This window comes from Pseudophryne corroboree, chromosome 2 (genome assembly GCF_028390025.1).
Source record: "Pseudophryne corroboree isolate aPseCor3 chromosome 2, aPseCor3.hap2, whole genome shotgun sequence".
Lineage (NCBI taxonomy): Eukaryota > Metazoa > Chordata > Amphibia > Anura > Myobatrachidae > Pseudophryne > Pseudophryne corroboree.
In genome coordinates this window covers 262285357-262308526 of record NC_086445.1, presented here as the reverse complement: position 1 = coordinate 262308526, position 23170 = coordinate 262285357, and the positions used below count along the sequence as shown (strand labels likewise).

General features: G+C 47.6%; 1 protein-coding gene across 1 annotated transcript; it reads left to right on the top strand.

The window, feature by feature from the left end:
• Positions 1–1019: 1019 nt before the first annotated feature.
• Positions 1020–21646, top strand: SPMIP11 (sperm microtubule inner protein 11). The gene is made up of 4 exons (XM_063952747.1): positions 1020–1189; positions 1498–1605; positions 7275–7419; positions 21451–21646. Exons 1-4 carry the CDS (start codon positions 1105–1107, stop codon positions 21497–21499), a joined length of 387 nt encoding a protein of 128 aa, XP_063808817.1. The 5' UTR covers positions 1020–1104; the 3' UTR covers positions 21500–21646.
• Positions 21647–23170: the final 1524 nt, after the last annotated feature.

Genomic DNA, 23170 nt, shown 5'->3' with positions numbered 1-23170 from the left:
TGGTGGTCTAGAGAGGGGGGGCGCACCACCTTTACTTACCCATCCTAAGGGCTTCGGCTGGACCAAGCCTGGTCCGGTCCGCCCACCGCGTGGTCTTCTCCGGAGGTGGAACGGCTCCCACCACCTCCGGGCTTCCTGGAGTCTTCACCTGGGCAGCGGTGGCCAGTGAATGCTCCTTTGCGTTGCACACTGCTGTCCCAGGGCTTCTAACGTCTTCACCGACGGGCGTGGGCTCTTTGTACTTCACCCGGCGGGCGGCAGAGTGTAACAGCTCTTTCACTACGGCCATACCACCCCCCAGGACTTCCGCCACTTCCGTCTTCTATCTTCAGTCTTCAGGAGCTCTTCTCCGCTCCCTCCCGGCCGACGAACTGAGGCCTCGCGCCCAGCTCTGGCTAATATAAGCCAGTGCCGGGAAGCGGAGCTATGACGCGGCGAGCCGTGATTAGCTCGCCGCCACCACTCTTGATTGGGCGCCAGCTTGTGAGCTGTGATTGGCTCACCGCTGTCGCCAAATTCGATAAGTGGCGCTGTGATAGGCGGGACCCGAATCCTGGAGGATGCAGGTCCGCCGCCATCACCCACGTAGACCCGCGGTGGCGATTCACCGCCGCCCACACAACCGCTGAACTCTGTGCCCCTTTCTGCACCCGGCGCCTTGGGACAGTACCAGGATCCCACCGGATTCCAGCCCATCCCAGGCAAGGATGCACATGGCACCTAGTAGCAAGGCCAGGGACCATAAGAGCACCCTGGCCCTTGCTACAGTAACATGTATAACATGCATTCTTTAAAACTGTACGTAGCAGCTGATTTGTTGCCATTGGCAACTTCTCCACTGGCTCTATTCTCCACTCTAATCACTGCTTCACGAATAGGCCCCATAGTGTACCCTGTAGCGTGGGGCTCCTGACGGGTAACCAAACAATGGATCCGAGTACAGGGATATATATAATAACAGTGCGCATCGCTCTCATCTAAAGAGGCCGCAGCGCTCACTCTCACGCATTGCATTAGCTGTAACGCTGCAGCTTCCGTTCCTCCTCCTGCTGTCGCCATGGTAACGACGGACGCTGCCTGACCTGCTGTCGCTGCTGCTGCGTTATGGCTTTCTTCGGGCTCACAGCACTCGGGTATCAGGCTCCTCTGCGAGCCGCTCAAAGTGCAGGGGATCCCCGGGAGAAAGCGGGTGAGAGGCGGCACGGAGCAGCAGTAGGGTAGCTGACACAGCACGTACAGTGCATAGCAGACACCGTATATATTGTTATCGCCGCCGGGGACAACCTGGGTGTTGCAGTTTACTGTGTTACAGCTGCATCATATTATAATCCAGTCCTCCCACTGTGACAGCCCATTAAACCACCGCCTTATTACCTTCTAGTTATATTTTGCTATTGTGCTGTTGCTGCAGCTGCCTTCTATGGTTTGAGTGGATTTTTTAAATAATAATATGATCATGGATTTGCTTTAACATATTACTAATTTCCTGATTTTTAGGGGAAAATGGAAAAAATGACGTAAAGCTTCCTGAGCTCGATCCCCTGTCTTCTTACGTCAGTTGTGGGAAGTATCAGGAGAAGGTGAGACGCCAGCAAGACCTGAGGAGTGAGTATATCTGTATTCTGTTGTCTGTTGTGAAGTGTCAGGAAAGAGCAAGGAATACACCATGCACTGGGCCATGATTCAGAGATGGCCGCAGATCACACAGGCACTGGGTGTATCTTTGGGCATAATTCAGCCCTTATCGCTCCTCTGCAATTTTTCAGAGGTCTGCGATCAGATAGCCGCCGCCCATAGTGAGTGAAAAGCTGCCCCGTGCTAGTGTGCGAATGCATGCGTACACAGTCGAAAACTTCGCCAGACAGCGGACATCTGCAAATCCGTTTGCAACTCACTCACCATTGAATGATTTTTCCAGTCTGTGCAGTCTGTGCGTAGCCCAGGACTTACTCCTACAGTGCGATACAAACAGGCTGATCGGGGCCAGAGCTGACGTCACACACCCGCCCTGAAAACACTTGGGAACGCCTGCTTTTTTACCGACACTCCCAGAAAACGGCCAGTTACCACCCACAAACGTCCTCTTCCTGACAATCACCTTGCATACGCCTAGTGATCAATATTTTCGCACCATTCTGTCGCTGTTTGGGCTTGCGCGTGCACATTGTGGTGCATACGCATGCGCAGTCATTCGATAATAGCCCGCTGTGTGATTTTGCACAACAACGATCAGGTCTGAATTAGGCCGTTTGTACGCAGCACCATGTGATAATATGCTAATGCTGCAGCAGTAGTTTTATGTAATTAGACGCCTCCTGCTGGCTTCTCAGATCTGCTGCTGTGTCCGAGAATGGAGAATTGAATCATCTATGTGAACATCGGCCATCTGCGTTACTCAGGATGACTGGACAATTCACACTGCTGGAGCCAGTGAAGCTGCATCCAAGAACACGGCCACTGGCTTCAGCATGGCGAGAAAACAGTGCCGACACGCCTCATTTTCTGTAGCGCTGCTTATTGCCACCCCCAAACAGCGCTGCAGCATTTGGGGTACTGCGATCCACAACGCAGCTACAGGATCTTCACGTGCGCAGTGCAGCTTCTGTGCATGTGCAGATCTGAAAACATTGGAGATGTATGTAAAGATTGGGTGTATGCGCATCTCTGAATTAGGCCCCATGTCCGCTAAGGGAGCAGTGCCATTTGTTTTCAACATCAATAGTTTATCGATTTCCTACATAGAATCAGAGTTACTCAGATCACTGGGTTAATGGGTCTATCAAAAGTTTCTGTCACAGAAACAAGTGTCTTTGTAAAAAAACCTGTAGGTGGTGGAATTTCTAAGCCATACTGTACTGTACTTCCCAACATTTAGGATTTTCTAATTAGGACAAGAGCAAGTATCATTCAAAAGGGGGCACAAGTCACATTAAAGATGTGGTGATATTTCTCAGGTTCCCACGAGTCAGGACAGATTGGCAAGGCGGGAAGAAGTGAGTTACTGACATACGGGATACTGGTAGTCAGTATACCGACGCCGGGGTCCTGAGGGAAGACGCATTGCCGGCATCAAAATACTGACGCCGCTCAGGAGGCTGGCATCAGATTCTTGACACCCAGAATCCTGATCGTGTTGACAGCGGGACACACAGTCGTCCTGCCACGGTGGGGGGTTAGGTTTAGGCTGCAGAAGAGGGGTTAGGATTAGGCTGCAGCGCCGGGAGAGTTAGGGTTAGCCACAAAGAGGGGTGGGTTAGGGTTAGGCATCAAGCAGGGAGGGTTAGGTTTAGGCAGCGGGGAAGGGAGGGTCGGAGTTAGGCACCAAGCAGGGAGGGTAAGGGTTAGGCACCACCAGGGACAGTTAGGGTTAGGCACCCACAAGGGAGGGCTAGGGTAGGGGAAAGAGGAGGGTTAGGGGCCTTAATGGGGGCCTGTCAGGATTCTGATGGACAGGATGCTGCTGTCGGTATACTGACCGTCGGCATCGCATCCATCGGTAAATCATACTTATCCCGGCAGGTCAGCCTAATTAAGGTCGGGAGAGTCAATTGGGAGGGGTGTTGTTGTATAAAGTGTGTTCACTAGGGATGTATAGAATGTTTTACAGCAGCACAAGATACAGTGTCAGGAATGTGGTGATAATGGTGCTGATTCTGAATCGCATGCACAGCTTCCACAGGTACAGATATCCACACTGTGCATGCACATATTTGCATTTGTATTGTGGCATTAAGAGTTGTACGTATCTCCACTACGAGAATATGGGTGTTAATGGACAGCAGCTGGGCGGTTGCACACAGTCTAATGTGTAAGTGGATGTGTAGTGGACATGAACGCCAAGTTGCGGTACCATTTTGAATCGGCACACGCATCTTTCAAATGTATCATTCAGATATGACCTGGTATATCTCCGTATGAGAGTGATGACTGCTACACTGGCCATCAGATGTTTTGGTGGCGGTGCGTTTGAACGCTACATACAGCTCAGAATATTCACAGTAGTTCACGGCTATTTCCATTACATAATGCGGTTGCATCTGTGATCATATTGCTTGTCACTCTCAAACAGGCGTATTGTCTCTAGGGAGCTGCATGTGACAGGGTCATTATGTGAGGGGGAATAGAGGCAAGCGGGAGGCTACAGTCTGAGAACTTAGTATTGGTAGCAGTAGGGTCTCCAAATAAAATACAGAATAGCATTGTCAGGCCCTTATATGGGAACATTATCATGTGAAAATTCCGGTATGCACAACTGTTTAATATGAATATTACACCCATGTTTTTTCTTTGTAAATAACACATGTTGCTCTGTCGTTTATGAAAAATAACTCCCACTCCCTATCTCCTGAAATACACGACACTTGTCACTCACTGTGCGGTATAAATGTTTCAGTCAGTCCACAGGTATGGATGGATTGTTATTCTCCACTGTGAGCTAAAATGGCAATGCAACCAATGTGTGAAATAGAATTTAGCTCTTGGCTTCACACAATTAAAAAAAAAAAAAAAAATCACAGCTCAACTCAGTCTTCCCCTCACCTTGGTATCTCCAACTCATCTCTGTTACATGAAGCATAGAACTGGATCACATCACACTTATTGGCTGCTTTGCCACTGTAGCTCAAAGCAGAGTAGTAGTGTTGGGTATAGTTTGACCCAGGTTATGTGACACAGTGGGCCTAATTGAGATGTGGTTTGTCTTGATCCTGACTGTATTTCTCATATTTGGTGACTCTGGCATCTGTCCTGGATCCTGCGTCTTTTCTGCTAACTGGGATAAATAGCTTGCCAGTACCATGAGTTTCCTGAGTGCTGAGTTCTCTGCCTGGTAGGTGAGAGTTAACAAGCTCCACCTGTGTTGATTAACCTTCTGTGTGAATACTGAATTCAGCAAGTCTCTATATGCTGTGCCTACACAGCAATCATTGTTGTCATTATACTATATGCCTCTCTGACTCCAGTGGTCACCAGATACATTCTCCACTGTGCTCAGCTCTCTGGTGTTTGGGCCTAAAATCCAGCATCCTCTGCTCATTTTAGGAGTTTTGGCTGTAGTGTTTTTCCGGCCTGCTAGGCCTCACTCCACATCAGAGCCTAACCTGGAGTATTGACATGACAGGGATGGATCACCTGACCATGAGCTATCCAATCCCGTGCCAGTCCGAGACTCCCTGAATCACCTGACCCTGTTCACCAATCACCAAGGACCAGGAAGTATAAGTAAAGAGACTTGTGTTACAGAAGCTGCCAGTTCCTTGAGTCACACAGCTCAGTGTGAGATTAGTAGCTGCGCTTCCTAAGAGTTAACACTATTACCTTAGTTCCTGTAAAACTCTGCTCTTTTGCTACCCAGTCTGGATTACAGTTGTTTTACCAGTTATATCCAGTATCAGTTTCGTCTTAAAGACACAGCTGCAGTATTCTTCAGTCTCGTCTTAAAGACACAGTCACAGTATTCTTCAGTCTTGTCTTAAAGATACAGTCACAGTTCTTCTTCAGCCTCATCTTAAAGTCACAGCTACAGTCTTCAGTTCTTCTTCAGCCTCATCTTAAATTCACAGCTACAGTCTTCAGTTCTTCTTCAGCCTCATCTTAAATTCACAGCCACAGTCATTGTTCTACATACAGTTGCATTTCCAGTTATATCCAGTACCAGCCCGGATTACAGTTGCGTTCCAGTTATACTGGTAACCAGCCAGGTTCTCAGTCTCACCGGTAACCAGTCCGGTTCAACGTCTTCAGCTCTCCTCCCAGTTCTGCGAGACTCCAGAGAACCCATTTCATAGTAACCTTGAGTACACAAACACCTCCTGTGACAGTATACATTCACTATCCCGCTATCAAAACCAAGTCCCTGGTGATCCAGTGGTCAGGATACGGCTCCCTCTGCCGAGGCCCGGGTTTGACTCCTGGTTAGGGATTGCTCCTTACTACTTCATCTTACTGATTCCCACAGACCAGCCAAATGTACACATAGGGTGTCATTCCGAGTTGATGGCTCGCTGCCGATGTTCGCTGCGCAGCGATCAGGTGAAAAAACGGCATTTATGCGTATGCCCCGCAATGCGCACGCATGACATACGGGTACAAAGCTCTATGTGGTTGTGCTCAGGTTCTAGCGAAGTTTTCCTTCGCACTGACTGCCGCAAGAAGATTGACAGGAAAGGGGCGTTTCTGGGTGTCAACTGACCGTTTTCATGGAGTGTTTGTAAAAACGCAGGTGTGTCTGAAAAAACGCAGGGGTGGCTGGGCGTTCGCTGGGCAGGTGTATGAAGTCAAAATCGGACATGAATAGGCTGAAGTGATCACAAGTGCTGAGCAGGTTCAGAGCTACTCTGAAACTGCCCAAACTGTTTTTGCAGAGCTCGGCTGCACAAGCGTTCGCACTTCTGCTAAGCTAAAATACACTCCCCAGTGGGCGGCGGCATAGCGTTTGCACGGCTGCTAAAAACTGCTAGCGAGCGATCAACTCAGAATGACCACCATAGTCCTCCAATTACCCGCACGGACTTCACATATACACCGGGTTCACAAAACTGCAGTCATGATATGGTTGGAGTTGCTATCACTGCCGCTATCTTGGAAGCAGCAGTGACAGTGCTGTATGGTGATGCAGGCATCTATTACAAGTAGACGCTTCCTGCTGCAGTAGGGAATCAACCTACATCCTAGGACACAGCATCGGATTACTGAACTCGCCATCGGGCTCCCCATGGTTTCATGCAAGACGCCCGTCAAGGAGGCAAGGAAATCTTTATCGTATGACTAATATCCCTGGCATCCTCCCTCCCCCTAAAAGGAGGCATCATGCCTCCATTTTTACAAACGGAGGCCATCGCCACCCCATCCCTGCCCCCCAGTCGGCAGCAGACTGTCAATCACTGACAGTCTGTTGCTGTCCTGCTACCTTCATCGCAGGACCCATTCAAATGCTACGGGATCAGAAAAACCCCCAGTGTTCCTTTGTCATCCAAGTCTATGGTTCTGAAAGGATTAAAGTGATAACCCCGCTAGTTGACACAATATTGATACACAAACCCACGCATGTGCCGCCTAAAAACATACAGTTGCACAAAAATACGTCCGTGACATCATGAAACAACATTTGTACTATGGGACAGCAGTTCTAAATCTCTGCAAATGAACCCTTTTATTTAAATGGTATGATTCTAGATTAAATATAGAATAATAATAGTGTTATTTTATGTTCAGAAAACAGTGATTTCCCTTGTAGTAAATAGTGAATTAGTTGGATTATTTATGCTGTGTTTCAGCTCCGAAACAGACTCAGCGATTTCCTCTGACGGCAGCCCAGCAGTATGGTTGGTGGCTGCCACAGGAGCCCAAGGAGAAAGTTGACAACATGTATCCTTGGACTCAGACCATACGACACCCCATGATAAATAGTCCCATGACCAGGTGAGTGATTGTTTAGCCTTTCAGAGCAGCATAGTGGTTAGACAAGATGATCTGTGGCACATAGTCACTATAAAATACTTTTCTCTTACGTCCTAGAGGATGCTGGGGACTCCGTAAGGACCATGGGGTATAGACGGGCTCCGCAGGAGACATGGGCACTCTAAAGACTTTAGGATAGAATGGGTGTGCACTGGCTCCTCCCTCTATGCCCCTCCTCCAGACCTCAGTTAGATCCTGTGCCCAGAGGCGACTGGATACACTGCAGGGGAGCTCTCCTGAGTTTCTCTGAAAAAGACTTTTGTTAGGTTTTTTATTTTCAGGGAGCACTGCTGGCAACAGGCTCCCTGCATCGTGGGACTGAGGGGAGAGAAGAAGACCTACTTAAATGATAGGCTCTGCTTCTTAGGCTACTGGACACCATTAGCTCCAGAGGGAGTTGGAACGCAGGTCTCACCCTCGCTGTTCGTCCCGGAGCCGCGCCGCCGTCCTCCTCACAGAGACCCGGAGGATAAAAGCCGGGTGAGTATGAGAAGAAAGAAGACTTCAAAGGCGGCAGAAGACTTCATGATCTTCACTGAGGTAACGCTGCACGCCATTGCTCCCACACAGATCACACACAACAGGCACTGTACGGGTGCAGGGCGCAGGGGGGGCGCCCTGGGCAGCATTATTCACCTCAAGGGACACTGGCATAAAAATAGATACTGCAGAGGCAGTATATTAATAAACCCCCGCCAGTATAAATAATGTGAGCGGGACCGAAGCCCGCCGGTGAGGGGGCGGGGCTTGATCCTTCCAGCACTAACCAGCGCCATTTTCTCCACAGCACACTGCAGAAGCTGGCTCCCCGGACTCTCCCCTGCTGTACACGGTTACAGAGGGCAAAAAAGAGGGGGGGGGGCACATGTATTTGGCGCAGTGAAAGTGTATTTATATATATATATATATATATATATATATATTACTATAAAAGCGCTGTACTACCGGGATTTTATTCCAGTCCAGCGGCGCTGGGTGTGTGCTGGCATACTCTCTCTCTGTCTCTCCAAAGGGCCTTATTGGGAGAACTGTCTCCATATAGATATATCCCTGAGTGTGTGGGGGTGTCGGTACGTGTGTGTCGGCATGTCTGAAGCGGAAGGCTCATCTAAGGAGAAGGTGGAGCAGATGATTGTGGTGTCTCCGTCGGCAACGCCGACACCTGATTGGTTGGACATGTGGAATGTTTTAATTGCAAATGTGACTTTATTACATAAAGATTGGACAAAGCAGAGTCCAGGGAAAAAGCAGGGAGTCAATACATGGCTTTAATTGGGTCACAGGGCCCTTCAGGGTCTCAAAAACGTCCCCTATCCCAAATAGCAGACACTGATACCGACACGGATTCTGACTCCAATGTCGACTACGATGAGGCAAGGTTACACCCAAGGGTGGCTAAAAGTATTCATTTTATGATTAATGCAATAAAAGGTGTTTTGCATATCACAGATGACCCCTCTGTCCCTGACACGAGGGTGCACATGTTTAAGGAAAAGAAAGCAGAGGTAACATTTCCCCCAGCTTATGAGCTGAACGCATTAATTGAAAAAGCTTGGGAAACTCCAGACAAAAAACTGCAGATTCCCAAAAGAACTTATGGCGTATCCTTTCCCTGCACAGGACAGGGTACGGTGGGAATCCTCGCCCAGGGTGGGCAAGGCTTTAACGCGCTTATCCAAGAAGGTGGCGCTACAGTCGCCAATACACATACGGGTGCTTTGCTCAGACCGGCAATAGCATCGGCTTGGGTTTGTAGCGCGGTAGCAGATTGGTCAGATACCTTGTCAACTGATATTGATACCCTAGACAGGGATACCATGTTATTGACCTTAGGTCACATCAAAGACGCAGTCTTATAGGTGAGAGACGCTCAGAGAGACGTCGGGCTACTAGGTTCAACGCATGACAATCTCGGCTAGGCGAGCACTGTGGACCCGCCAATGGACGGGTGATGCCGACTCAAATAGGCATATGAAAGTTTTGCCTTACAAGGGTGAGGTTTCATTTGGGGAAGGTCTCGCGGACCTGGTTTCCACAGCTATTGCGGGTAAATCTACTTTTTTGCCTTATGTTCCCCCACAGCAAAAGAAAACACCACAGTATCAGATGCGGTCTTTTCGGTCGCATAAGTCCAGAAGAGGTCGGGGCTCTTCATTCCTCACCAGAGGTAAGGGTAGAGGGAAAAGAATGCCTGCTATGGCCAGTTCCCAGGAACAGAAGTCCTCCCCGGCTTTTACTAAATCCACCGCATGACGCTGGGGCTCCACTGAGGGAGTCCGCACCGGTGGGGGCATGTCTTCGACTCTTCAGCCACGTCTGGGGTCAGTCGGACGTGGGTTCTTGGGCGATGGAAATAGTATCCCAAGGCTACTTGCTGGAATTCGAAGACGTGCCTTCTCGCCGATTCTTCAACTCGGCTTTACCAGCTTCTCCCCCAGAGAGGGAGATAGTTTTAGCTGCAATTCAAAAGCTGTGTCAACAGCTAGTGATTATCAAGGTTCCCCTAATACATCAGGGAAAAGGGTACTATTCAACCTTATTTGTGGTCCTGAAACCAGATGGCTCGGCCAGACCAATTCTAAATTTAAAATCCCTGAACTTGTACTTAAGGTTCAAGTTCAAGATGGCATCGCTCAGGGCAGTTATCTCCAGCCTGGGAGGGGGGGGGGGGGGATTTTATGGTGTCACGTACCCATATATCCTCCTCATCAGGCATACCTGAGATGCGCTGTACAGAACTGTCGTTACCAGTTTCAGATGTTCACCAAAGTAATTGCTCCTGCGCAGGCAAGGAGTCACAATTATCCCGTACTTGGACGATCTCCTGATAAAAGCGAGATCAAAGGAACAGTTGCAGAAAAGCGTGTCGCTCTCCCTGAGAGTACTACAGCAACATGGCTGGATTCTAAATCCACCAAAGTCGCAGTTGGTTCCAACGACTCGGCTGTCTTTCTTAGGCATGATTCTGGACACAGAACAAAAGAGGGGTTTTCTCCCAATGGAAAAAGCCCAGGAACTCCAGAACATGGTCAGAGACCTGTTAAAACTGAAAAGAGTGTCAGTCCATCAAGGCACTCGAGTACTGGGGAAAATGGTGGCGACCTACAAGGCCATCCCCTTCGGCAAGTTTCATGCGAGGACTTTTCAGTGGGACCTTCTGGACAAGTGGTCCGGGTACCACCTTCAAATTCATCAGAAAATAACCCTGTTCCCCATGGCCAGGGTGTCTTTCCTGTGGTAGCTGCAGAGTGCTCACCTTCTAGAGGGTCGCAGGTTCGGCATTCAGGACTGGGTTCTGGTGACCACGGACGCGAGCCTCCGAGGATGGGGAGCAGTCACACAAGGAAGGAATTTTCAGGGACTGTGGTCAAGCTAGGAGGCTTGTCTACACATCAACATACTGGAATTAAGGGCCATATACAAAGGCCTACGACAAGCGGAGAATATTCTTCGCGACCTACCGGTTCTGATTCAATCAGACAACGTCGCAGCCGTGGATCATGTAAACCGCCAAGGCGGGACAAGGAGCAGAGTGGCAATGGCAGAAGCCACCAGGATTTTGCGCTGGGCAGAAAATCACGTAAGCGCTCTCTCAGCAGTATTCATTCAGCAGACACGATCTCCATCCAGGAGGTGGGGACTTCATCAAGAAGTTTTTGCAGAAATAACAAGTCTTTGGGGACTTCCTCAAATAGACATGATGGCATCACGCCTCAACAAGAAGCTTTGGAGGTATTGTGCCAGGTCAAGGGACCCTCAGGCAGTAGCGGTGGACGCCCTGGTGACACCATGGGTGTTTTCAGTTGGTCTATGTGTTCCCTCCTCTTCCTCTCATCTCAAAAATATTGAGAATCTTATGACGAAAAAGAGTGCGGACAATACTCATTGTTCCAGATTGGCCTCGAAGGGCCTGGTATTCAGATCTTCAGGAACTGCTCACAGAAGATCCATGGCCTCTTCCTCTCAGGGAGGACCTGTTGCAGCAGGGGCCCTGCGTGTTCCAAGACTTACCGCGGTTACGTTTGACGGCATGGCGGTTGAACATCGACTCCTAGCTGGGAAGGGTATTCCGGGAGAAGTCATCCCTACTCTGAAAAAGGCTAGGAAGGAGGTGACGGCGAAACATTATCACCGTATCTGGAGGAAGTATATTTCTGGGTGTGAAGCCAAGAATGCTCCTACAGAAGATTTCCATTTGGGCCGTTTTCTCCACTTTCTACAGACAGGAGTGGATATGGGCCTACAGTTAGGGCCGAAATCTGTACCTTAATGGAGCCTATCTATATTCTTCCAGAAAGAATTGGCTTCTCTCCCTGAAGTCCTGACTTTTGTAAAGGGAGTGCTGCACATCAAGCCCAGGGGCACCATGGAACCTTAACGTGGTGTTACAGTTTCTAAAATCTCACTGGTTTGAGCCTCTTCAAACAGTTGAATTAAAGTTTATCATTTGGAAGGTCGTCATGTGTTGGCCTTGACATCTGCAAGGCGGGTGTCCGAATTGGCGGCCTTGTCTCATAAGAGCCCCTATCTCATTTTCCATGTAAATAGAGCAGAGTTGAGGACTCGTCCTCAATTTTTACTTAAGGTGGTGTCATCGTTTCATATGAACCAACCTATTGTTATGCCTGTGGCTACGGGAGACTTGGAGGATTCCAAATCCCTTGATGTAGTCAGGGCCTTAAAAATTTACGTAGCCAGGACGGCTCGGATTAGGAAAACAGAAGCTCTGTTTATCCTGTATGCGGCCAACAAGGTTGGCGCTCCTGCTTCTAAGCAGAATATGGCTCGCTGGATCTGTAACACGATTCAGCTAGCTCATTCTACGGCTGGATTGCCGGTACCAAATCGGTAAAGGCCCATTCCACTAGGAAGGTGGGCTCTTCTTGGGCGGCTGCCCGAGGCGTCTCGGCTTTACAACTTTGCCGAGCGGCTACTTGGTCGGGTTCAAACACTTTTGCAAAATTCTACAAGTTTGATACCCTGGCTGATGAGGACCTCATGTTTGCTCAATCGGTGCTGCAGAGTCATCCGCACTCTGCCACCCGGTTTGGAGCTTTGGTATAATCCCCATGGTCCTTACAGAGTCCCCAGCATCCTCTAGGATGTAAGAGAAAATAAGATTTTAAACCTACCGGTAAATCTTTTTCTCCTAGTCCGTAGAGGATGCTGGGCGCCCGTCCCAGTGCGGACAACATTCTGCAAGACTTGTATATAGTTGTTGCTTACATAAGGGTTATGTTACAGTTAAGATCAGTCATTGGCTGATACTGTTTTGTTCATACTGTTAACTGGTTACGTATATTCCAGGTTATACGGTGTGGATGGTGTGGGCTGGAATGAATCTTGCCCTTAGATTAACAAAAATCCTTTCCTCGTACTGTCCGTCTCCTCTGGGCACAGTTTCTCTAACTGAGGTCTGGAGGAGGGGCATAGAGGGAGGAGCCAGTGCACACCCATTCTATCCTAAAGTCTTTAGAGTGCCCATGTCTCCTGCGGAGCCCGTCTATACCCCATGGTCCTTACGGAGTCCCCAGCATCCTCTACGGACTTGGAGAAAAAGATTTACCAGTAGGTTTAAAATCTTATTTTTTACTATCACTTTTAATATTAAAAATCTGTCAATGTTCAAGTTACAATGGAACGTGTAATAATACATCACCCTGTATAACGCCCTCATCTACGAAGCCCTCAGTCGCTTCACTCCTTGAAACATCTCCGGCCTCATTTCTTTACACATATCCTCCTGTCCTCTCCCCTTCTCCGCTGACCACTGCCTCACCTCTGGTCTGATTGCGTCCTCCCCTCCTCCTTTATAGGGGTAGGCTCTAGGTGTAGGGGGGCCTGCTGCTGGCACACTTTGCCACTGCCATTGTTGATCTGAGAAATTAAAATGTCAGGGGTTAGCTCCAGGAGTCGCATGTACCTTTTGCCAATAGCACATTTACTGGGAAGGTTGGTTCTTTGCTAACGTGGAAAAATCTGTGTGCCACTTTGTTATCTTAATAATAACCAGATATGTGATCACCAGGGTGATAAATGCTTTTATACATTTAATATAAAATAAATATCAGCGTATGATAATTTGCACTATAATAACCAATAACTTAATGCAAAGCCTGAGCTCACAGAACTAGAATAAGTCCATGTTTAGGTCCCAATTATTTTTTTAATATTTAAAAATGTTTGGGAGTTCCATTGAAAATTTTACTTTGTTTCTAAAAATGAAACTGAGGATTTTTACTTGAATTTTCTCACGTCATGTTTTTGTTTATTTTATCCGTGTACTCACTGTTTGGTAGATGTGTGCCCCTTACATCCTTTTGCTATTGTTTGTGCTCACAACATGTGATTATAAATTCCCAACAAATGTATTTGTTTATGTAAGGTAGTGAAATGAACACTTCATTAGGTAATAGTTTGTAATATGACATGAGTTGCGAGCTTAATTGTTTTGATCAAATTCTGAACAATGGCCCTCATTCCGAGTTGTTCGCTCGGAGATTTTCATCGCATCGCAGTGAGAATTCTCTTAGTGCGCATGCGCAATGTTCGCACTGCGACTGCGCCAAGTAACTTTACTATGATGAAAGTAAGTTTACTCACGGCATTTTCATCGCTCCGACGTTCGCATTGTGATTGACAGGAAATGGGTGTTACTGGGCGGATGCACGGCGTTTTAGGGGCGTGTGGCTGGAAACGCTACCGTTTCCGGAAAAAACGCAGGAGTGGCCGGAGAAACGGTGGGAGTGCCTGGGCGAACGCTGGGTGTGTTTATGACGTCAGCCAGGAACGAAAAGCACTGAACTGATCGCACAGGCAGAGTAAGTCTGAAGCTACTCAGAAACTGCTAACTCGTTTGTAATCGCAATATTGCGCGTACGTCGGTCGCAATTTTAAGAAGCTAAGATTCACTCCCAGTAGGCGGCGGCTTAGCGTGTGTAACTCTGCTACATTCGCCTTGCGAGCGAACAACTCGGAATGAGGGCCCATGTTTTATTTGCTAGATACACAGATTTCAGTACTAGTCATAGCGCCAACAACAACAACGGTCTGTTTTGTATATATAAATGGCATTAATATGGTCACGCAGCTGGTACCATGTATAATATGAGTAAAACTAAGCATGGGTATTTTTCATTTTCAGTAAAGTGGGTAATACTGTCTGGCTACTCCTTTGCAGAATATGTATTCGTTGATGTCTGTCTGCACTCTTCAGCTCTGCCACCCGAACAATAAATAATTAATTCCCAGTGAACTATATTCATGAATTATAGAACAACTTTGTGGGTTATTGCCTTGTGCGAGGATGCTTGCAGTCAAGTGAAGATCATTTCTCTAACGTCCTAGTGGATGCTGGGGACTCCGTCAGGATCATGGGGAATAGCGGCTCCGCAGGAGACAGGGCACAAAAGCAAGCTTTTAGGATCACATGGTGTGTACTGGCTCCTCCCCCTATGACCCTCCTCCAAGCCTCAGTTAGGTTTTTGTGCCCGTCCGAGAAGGGTGCAATCTAGGTGGCTCTCTTAAAGAGTTGCTTAGAAAAAGTTTTTAGGTTCTTTATTTTCAGTGAGTCCTGCTGGCAACAGGCTCACTGCATCGAGGGACTTAGGGGAGAGAATTTCAACTCACCTGCGTGCAGGATGGATTGGATTCTTAGGCTACTGGACACCATTAGCTTCAGAGGGAGTCGGAACACAGGTCTCGCCCTGGGGTTCGTCCCGGAGCCGCGCCGCCGACCCCCTTGCAGATGCTGAAGATTGAAGAGGTCCGGAACCAGGCGGCAGAAGACTTTTCAGTCTTCCTCAGGTAGCGCACAGCACTGCAGCTGTGCGCCATTGTCTGTCAGCACACTTCCCACAGCGATCACGGAGGGTGCAGGGCGCGGGGGGGGGCGCCCTGGCAGCAATGTAGAATACCTGTATGGCGAAAAATACATCACATATAGCCCTTGAGGCTATATGGATGTATTTAACCCCTGCCAGACTTCACAATCTCCGGAGAAGAAGCCCGCCGAAAAGGGGGCGGGGCCTATTCTCCTCAGCACACAGCGCCATTTTCCCTCACAGAAAGGCTGAGGGGAAGGCTCCCAGGCTCTCCCCTGCACTGCACTACAGAAACAGGGTTAAAACAGAGAGGGGGGGCACTGATTTGGCGATATACATATATATTAAATGCTATATGGGAGGAACACTTATATAAGGGTTGTCCCTGTATAATTATAGCATTTTGGTGTGTGCTGGCAAACTCTCCCTCTGTCTCCCCAAAGGGCTAGTGGGTCCTGTCCTCTATCAGAGCATTCCCTATGTGTGTGCTGTATGTCGGTACGTGTGTGTCGACATGTATGAGGAAAATGTTGGTGAGGAGGCGGAGCAAATTGCCTGTAATGGTGATGTCACTCTCTAGGGAGTCGACACCGGAATGGATGGCTTACTTATGGAATTACGTGATAATGTCAACACGCTGCAAGTGGGTTGACGACATGAGACGGCCGGCGAACAAATTAGTACCGGTCCAGGCGTCTCAGACACCGTCAGGGGCTTGTCTAAAAAACGCCCATTTACCTCAGTCGGTCGACATAGACCCAGACACGGACACTGATTTCAGTGTCGACGGTGAAGAAACAAACGTATTTTCCTTTAGGGCCACACGTTAAGGGCAATGAAGGAGGTGTTACATATTTCTGATACTCCAAGTACCACAAAGAAGGGTATTATGTGTGAGGTGAAAAAACTACCTGTATTTTTTCCTGAATCAGATAAATTAAATGAAGTGTGTGATAATGCGTGGGTTTCCCCCGATAGGAAATTATTGGCGGTATACCCTTTCCCGCCAGAAGTTAAGGCGCATTGGGAAACACCCCTCAGGGTGGATAAGGCGCTCACATGCTTATCAGAAAAATATCCTAAAAAGTATACACACACATGCTGGTGTTATACTGTGACCAGCGATCGCCTCAGCCTGGATGTGCAGAGCTGAGGTGGCTTGGTCGGATTCCCTGACTAAAAATATTGATACCCTTGACAGGGACAGTATTTTATTGACTATAGAGCATTTAAAGGATGCATTTCTATATATACGAGATGCGCAGAGGGATATTTGCACTCTGGCATCAAGAGTAAATGCGATGTCCATATCTGCAAGAAGATGTTTATGGACACGACAGTGGTCAGGGGATGCAGATTCCAAACGGCACAAAGATGTATTGCCGTATAAAAGGGGAGGAGTTATTTGGGGTCGGTCCATGGGACCTGGTGGCCACGGCAACTGCTGGAAGATCCACCGTTTTTTACCCTAAGTCACATCTCTGCAGAAAAAGACACCGTCTTTTCAGCCTCAGTCTTTTCGTCCCTATAAGATATCTGCCCAGGGATAGAGGAAAGGGAAGAAGACTGCAGCAGGCAGCCCATTCCCAGTAACAGAAGCCCTCCACCGCTTCTACTAAGTTCTCAGCATGACGCTGGGACCGTACAGGACCCCTGGATCCTACAAGTAGTATCAAAGGGGCACAGATTGGAATGTCGAGGCGTTTCCCCCCTCGCAGGTTCCTGTAGTCTGCTGTACCAATGTCCCCCTCCGACAGGGAGGCAGTATTGAAAACAATTCACAAGCTGTATTCCCAGCAGGTGATAATAAAATTACCCCTCCTACAACAAGGAAAGGGGTATTGTTCCACACTATAGGGTGGTACTGAAGCCAGAAGGCTAGGTGAGACCGATTCTAAATCTGAAAAATTTGAACACTTACAAGGGTTCAAATCCAGATGGAGTCACTCAGAGCAGTGATAGCGAACTGGGAACAAGGGGACTATATGGTGTCCCGGGACATCAGGGATGCTTACCTCCATGTCCCAAAATTTGCTTTTCTCACCAAGGGTACCTCAGGTTCGTGGTACAGAACTGTCACTATCAGTTTCAGACGTTGCCGTTGGAGTGTCCAAGGCACCCCGGGTCTTTACCAAGGTAATGACCGAAATGAGGATTCGTCTTCAAAGAAAATGGACGACCTCCTGATAAGAACAAGGTCCAGAGAACAGTTGGAGGTCGGAGTAGCACTATCTCAAGTAGTTCTACGACAGCACGGGTGGATTCTAAATATTCCAAAACCGCAGTTGTTCCGACGACACGTCTGCTGGTCCTAGGGATGATTCTGGACACAGTCCAGGAAAAGGGTGTTTCTCCCAGAGGAGAAAGCCAGGGAGTTATCCGAGCTAATCGGGATCCTCCTAAAACCAGGAAAAGTGTCAGTGCATCATTGCACAAGAGTCCTGGTAAAAAATGGTGGCTTATTACGAAGCGCTTCCATTCGGCAGATTTCACGCAAGAACTCTTCAGTGGGATCTGCTGGACAAATGGTCCGGATTGCATCTTCAGATGCATCAGCGGATAACCCTATATCCAAGGACAAGGGTGTCTCTCCTGTGGTGATTACAGAGTGCTCATCTTCTAGAGGGCCGCAGATTCGGCATTCAGGATTGGATGCTGGTAACCACGGAGGCCAGCCTGAGAGGCTGGGGAGCAGTCATACAGGGAAAAAATTTCCAGGGAGTGTGATCAAGTCTGGAGAATTCTCTCCACATAAATATACTGGAGCTAAGAGCAAATTTGTAATGCTATAAGCTTAGCAAGGCCTCTGCTTCAAGGTCAGCCGGTATTGATCCAGTGGGATAACATCACGGCAGTCGCCCACGTAAACAGATAGGGCGGCACAAGAAGCAGGAGGGCAGTGGTCAAAACTGCAAGGATTTTTCGCTAGACGGAAAATCATGTGATAGCACTGTCAGCAGTGTTCATTCCGGGAGTGGACGACTGGGAAGCAGACTTCCTCAGCAGGCACGACCTCCACCCGGGAGAGTGGGAACTTCATCGGGAAGTTTTCCGCATGATTGTGAACCGTTGGGAAAGACCAAAGGTGGAAATGATGGCGTCCCGCCCGAACAAAAAACGGGACAGGTATTGCGCCAGGTCACGAGACCTTCAGGCGATAGCTGTGGACGTCCTGGTAACACCGTGGGTGTAACAGTCGGTGTATGTGTTCCCTCTTCTGCTTCTCATAACCAAGGTATTGAGAATTATAAGACGTAGAGGAGTAAGAACTATACTCGTGGCTCCGGATTGGCCAAGAGGGACTTGGTACCTGGAACTTCAAGAGATGCTCACAGAGGACTAATGGCCTCGGGAGCTAAGATGGGATTTGCTTTCAGCAAGAACCATGTCTGTTCCAAGAGGAACCGTGGCATCTGCCTCTAAGAAAGGACCTGCTCCAGCAGGGACCTTGTCTGTTCCAAGACTTACCGCGACTGCGTTTGACGGCATGGCGGTTGAACGCCGGATCCTAAGGGAAAAGGCATTCCGGAAGAGGTCATACCTACCCTGGTCAAAGCCAGGAAGGAGGTGACCGCACAACGTTATCACCACATGTGGTGAAAATATGTTGCGTGGGTGAGGCCAGGAAGGCCCCACGAAAAAATTTCAACTAGGTCGATTTCTGCACTTCCTGAAAACAGGAGTGTCTATGAGCCTCAAATTGGGGTCCATTAAGGTTCAAGTTTCGGCCCTGTAGATTTTCTTCCAGAAAAAATTGGCTTCAATTCCTGAAGTCCAGACGTTTGTCAAGGGAGTATTGCATATACAGCCCCTTGTGTGCCTCCAGTGGCACCGTGGGATCTCAACGTAGTGTTGGGATTCCTCAAATCATATTGGTTTGAACCGATCAAATCTGTGGATTTGAAATATCTCACATGGAAAGGGACCATGTTGTGGCCCTGGCCTCGGCCAGGCGATTGTCAGAATTGGGGGCTTTGTCTTAAAAAAAGCTCATATTTGTTTTTCCATTCGGACAGGGCAGAACTGCGGACTCGTCCCCAGTTTCTTCCTAAGGTGGTGTCAGCGTTTCGCCTGAAACAACATATTGTGGTGCCTGCGGCTACTAGGGACTTGGAGGACTCCAAGTTGCTAGACGTTGTCGGGGCCCTAAAAAAAAATATATATATATATATATATATATATATATATATATATATATATATTTCCAGGACGGCTGGAGTCAGAAAGTCTGACTTGCTGTTTATATTGTATGCACCCCAAAAGATGGGTGCTCCTGCTTCTAAGCAGACTATTGCTCGTTGGATTTGTAGTACAATTCAGCTTGCACAGTCTGTGGCAGGCCTGCCACAGCCAAAATCTGTCAATGCCCATTCCACAAGGAAGGTGGGCTCATCTTGGGCGGATGCCCGAGGGGGTCTCGGCTTTAAAATTTTGCCGAGCAGCTACGTGGTCAGGGGGGAACACGTTTGTAAAATTCTACAAATTTGATACCCTGGCTGAGGAGGACCTGGAGTTCTCTCATTCGGTGCTGCAGAGTCACCCGCACTCTCCCGCCCGTTTGGGAGCTTTGGTATAATCCCCATGGTCCTGACGGAGTCCCCAGCATCCACTAGGACGTTAGAGAAAATAAGATTTTACTTACCGATAAATCTATTTCTCGTAGTCCGTAGTGGATGCTGGGCGCCCATCCCAAGTGCGGATTGTCTGCATTACTTGTACATAGTTATTGTTACAAAAATCGGGTTATTATTGTTGTGAGCCATCTTTTTTAGAGGCTACTTCATTGTTATCATACTGTTAACTGGGTTCAGATCACAAGTTGTACGGTGTGATTGGTGTGGCTGGTTTGGGTCTTACCCGGGATTCAAGATCCTTCCTTATTGTGTACGCTCGTCCGGGCACAGTACCTAACTGAGGCTTGGAGGAGGGTCATAGGGGGAGGAGCCAGTACACACCATGTGATCCTAAAAGCTTGCTTTTGTGCCCTGTCTCCTGCGGAGCCGCTATTCCCCATGGTCCTGACGGAGTCCCCAGCATCCACTACGGACTACGAGAAATAGATTTATCGGTAAGTAAAATCTTATTTTAAATGCAATGTTCCAAAGATACCTTTATCTGAAACTTGTACACTTAGGGCCTACTGTAATTCAAGATTGATTGCAAAACAACATTTTCCTGTAAAGGGCAAAACCATGTGCACTGCAGGTGGGGCAAATATAACATGTGCAGAGGGAGTTAGATTTGGGTGGGTTATATTGTTTCTGTGCAGGGTAAATACTGGCTGCTTTATTTTTACACTGCAATTTAGATTTCAGTTTCAACCTTGAATTAGGCCCTTAAGACAGAAAGTAGAGGAAAAATACATTGTATTGTGAAAATGTCTGTTGGCTCTTGTCTATTTAATTTTAGGTCGATTTGGGCAACATATGTAACAAATACATAGGGGCCGATTCAATTGTTTTACTGCCGTGGCTACCACTAGGGGGCGCAAAACTGAGCAATTCAATTGTTGTTCCATTTAGTCTCCTGGTAGCCGCGGAGGTGACATTTCTTCTCGCAGCCTCCTGAGGTTTAGCCGTCTTACACGTTTAACAGACAGTGCAGTGTCCCATTTACTCTCATGGCTTTATTAAGGAGTAATTGAGGCTTGAATAAGAGGAAACTGTAAAAGTTGTAATTAAGAGAAGGCTAAGTGAATTTTCTTTTAGTTTACTGGTAAGAACTTTTCCATCTCATACGTCAAATGGTACTTCCACGGCTCCCAAGAGTAATTCTTGCCTTACAGCTGTAGTTTCTGGGTGTTCCGCCCATGCCATTAAACTATACTATATTTTAAAGCCTTAAATAAAAATAAAACCATTTTTGTGTAGCAGACGTGGTGTAATAAGCGGCGACGCTGCCAAACAGCTCAGCCGCAGCACGGAAAGGGCCCTGGGTCATACTAATAATAGATTGTCAATTTTATTGGAGGGGGGGCACATCTCAGTTACCCCAGGGCCCCCACAAACCTTAATCCAGCCCTGCATTAACCGTATGCAAACTGTGTATTGTGCATTTTAGTAATAGCATTTTGTGATTGTAGGGGTGTATGATAAAATGTGTGGGATTTTTGTATGCTTGTTTTTTAAAATAAGAATTATAACTGGTCTCTGTTTTAATTATCTTATAGATTTGTGGATGAAATGGCGATAACTAACAAAGATTTCCAATTGTTCTGACATGTGCCTTTAAGTATGGATGACAGCGCAATTCTTCCGGTCTGAAGTGCCATCTACTCAATCATCAACCAGCCACAAGTTAGATGTCTGTTGTGTATGATTATCATTTAAGAAAGAAACCAATAAAAACTGGAAAAAAATAAATAATTTGTTCTGTGTTGTACATTTAAAGCTAATGGGTAAAAATAAAATGCACTCTACAGCGAACTGGTTTTATACAACAACTCAAAGAAACACCATTTTATATATTACTTTCAAATCTAGGCAAGCATTGATCAGATTAAGAGTTAAGTGATCATAGAAGACTGAGGGCCTGATTCAGACTCAGATGCTGAGGATGATTCGGTGGTATCTTAACTGTGTGTGCGCCAGAGCAACATTGCACATGTGCTGCGCTGGAGTTGTGGCTCTGTCTGCAGTGAAAGGGAATCCACAGCCTAATTAACTTGTTGCATGTGTTTGGGGGCGGGATTGGGGCGCATTCCAGAAAATGGAGGTATATCGTCTCCGTTTCTGTGAAACATTTAAAAATATAGACATTGATCTGTGATGTACTGTTTATGCTTGATTTTTAAATGTTTCACATTTTCAACATTTTGTGGTTAATCTGCAACATAAGTATTACGTTTTGATGGTTCATTATTTGTTTTTTGCTATATGATGAGCACGATGCACTTTCTAAATGTTTGTTGTTGTTTATAACCTGTTTCTATGGTTACTTTTTACCCAGCCCCAGTGCGCTAGCCGCACGGACCGGAGCCGCGTCACTTCCGGTGGGCGTAGTGACGTCAGGACCGGGATCCTGGGCAGCGTGGCTGGAGGCGGCGGTGAGTACCTCCTTCTCTATATGCTATTTAAACACTGATCTGTACACTATGAGGTTATCCTGACGAAGGGGCTGTGTCCCCGAAACGTAGATGCAATAAAGACACGGCTTTGCTTCACATCTATTGCAAGACTCCCAGTGCCGCATTTATTTCCATCGCTATATATATATATATATATATATATATATATATATATATATGCTCCCAACGGACCGGCACTTCCTCCTTCACTTGTTGCAATGGCTCCGGTGCCCTCCAGACAGATTCACATAAACCAGACAAGAAGAGGCGGCACTCGGAGGCTTTGAAGTACAAATAGTGTATTCAACAGAGAAACCAACGTTTCGGGGTCAGTTGTACCCCTTTGTCAAGGTGAATAGTAAGTGAACAATGCAATAAACATACCTTAAATAGAGAAGAAAACCCTCCGTGTCTGCCGCTGGCCCGGCCACGCTGAGACCTGCGTCATTTCCGGAAATGATGATTGACGTCAGCAATTGCTTCAGCGGTCGCCGTAGCAACCTAGGACGCCGTCCCTTCTCTCTGTTTACATCCGGTGGGCAAGTCTATCAAGTTCGCGTCTGGTTGCCATGGTGGCCAGACGTACCAGGCGGCCGGGCTGCGGTACTGTGAGTAGGGAAAAAGAGTAGAAAAACGAGTGACAGGTGCTGAAATGTTAATAAACCAGTACCCTATCACCCACAAAAGAGCTTGCCTAGTATGTAATCTCCACAGGTATCAGCTATGCCAGGGTGTTATTACCATTATTGTTGCAGACCCTGCTGCTGGACTAGAAGGGGGAGGAAAAACTACTGCCATTCTGCTGGGGAACAAATGAACAGAT

Coding starts and splice junctions, on each gene's coding strand:
- SPMIP11 (XM_063952747.1), top strand. CDS start 1,105: ATGGCTTTCTTCGGGCTCACAGCACTCGGGTATCAGGCTCCTCTGCGA. Junction 1,606..7,274: donor ACGCCAGCAAGACCTGAGGA/GTGAGTATATCT, acceptor GCTGTGTTTCAG/CTCCGAAACAGACTCAGCGA. Junction 7,420..21,450: donor ATAAATAGTCCCATGACCAG/GTGAGTGATTGT, acceptor ATTATCTTATAG/ATTTGTGGATGAAATGGCGA.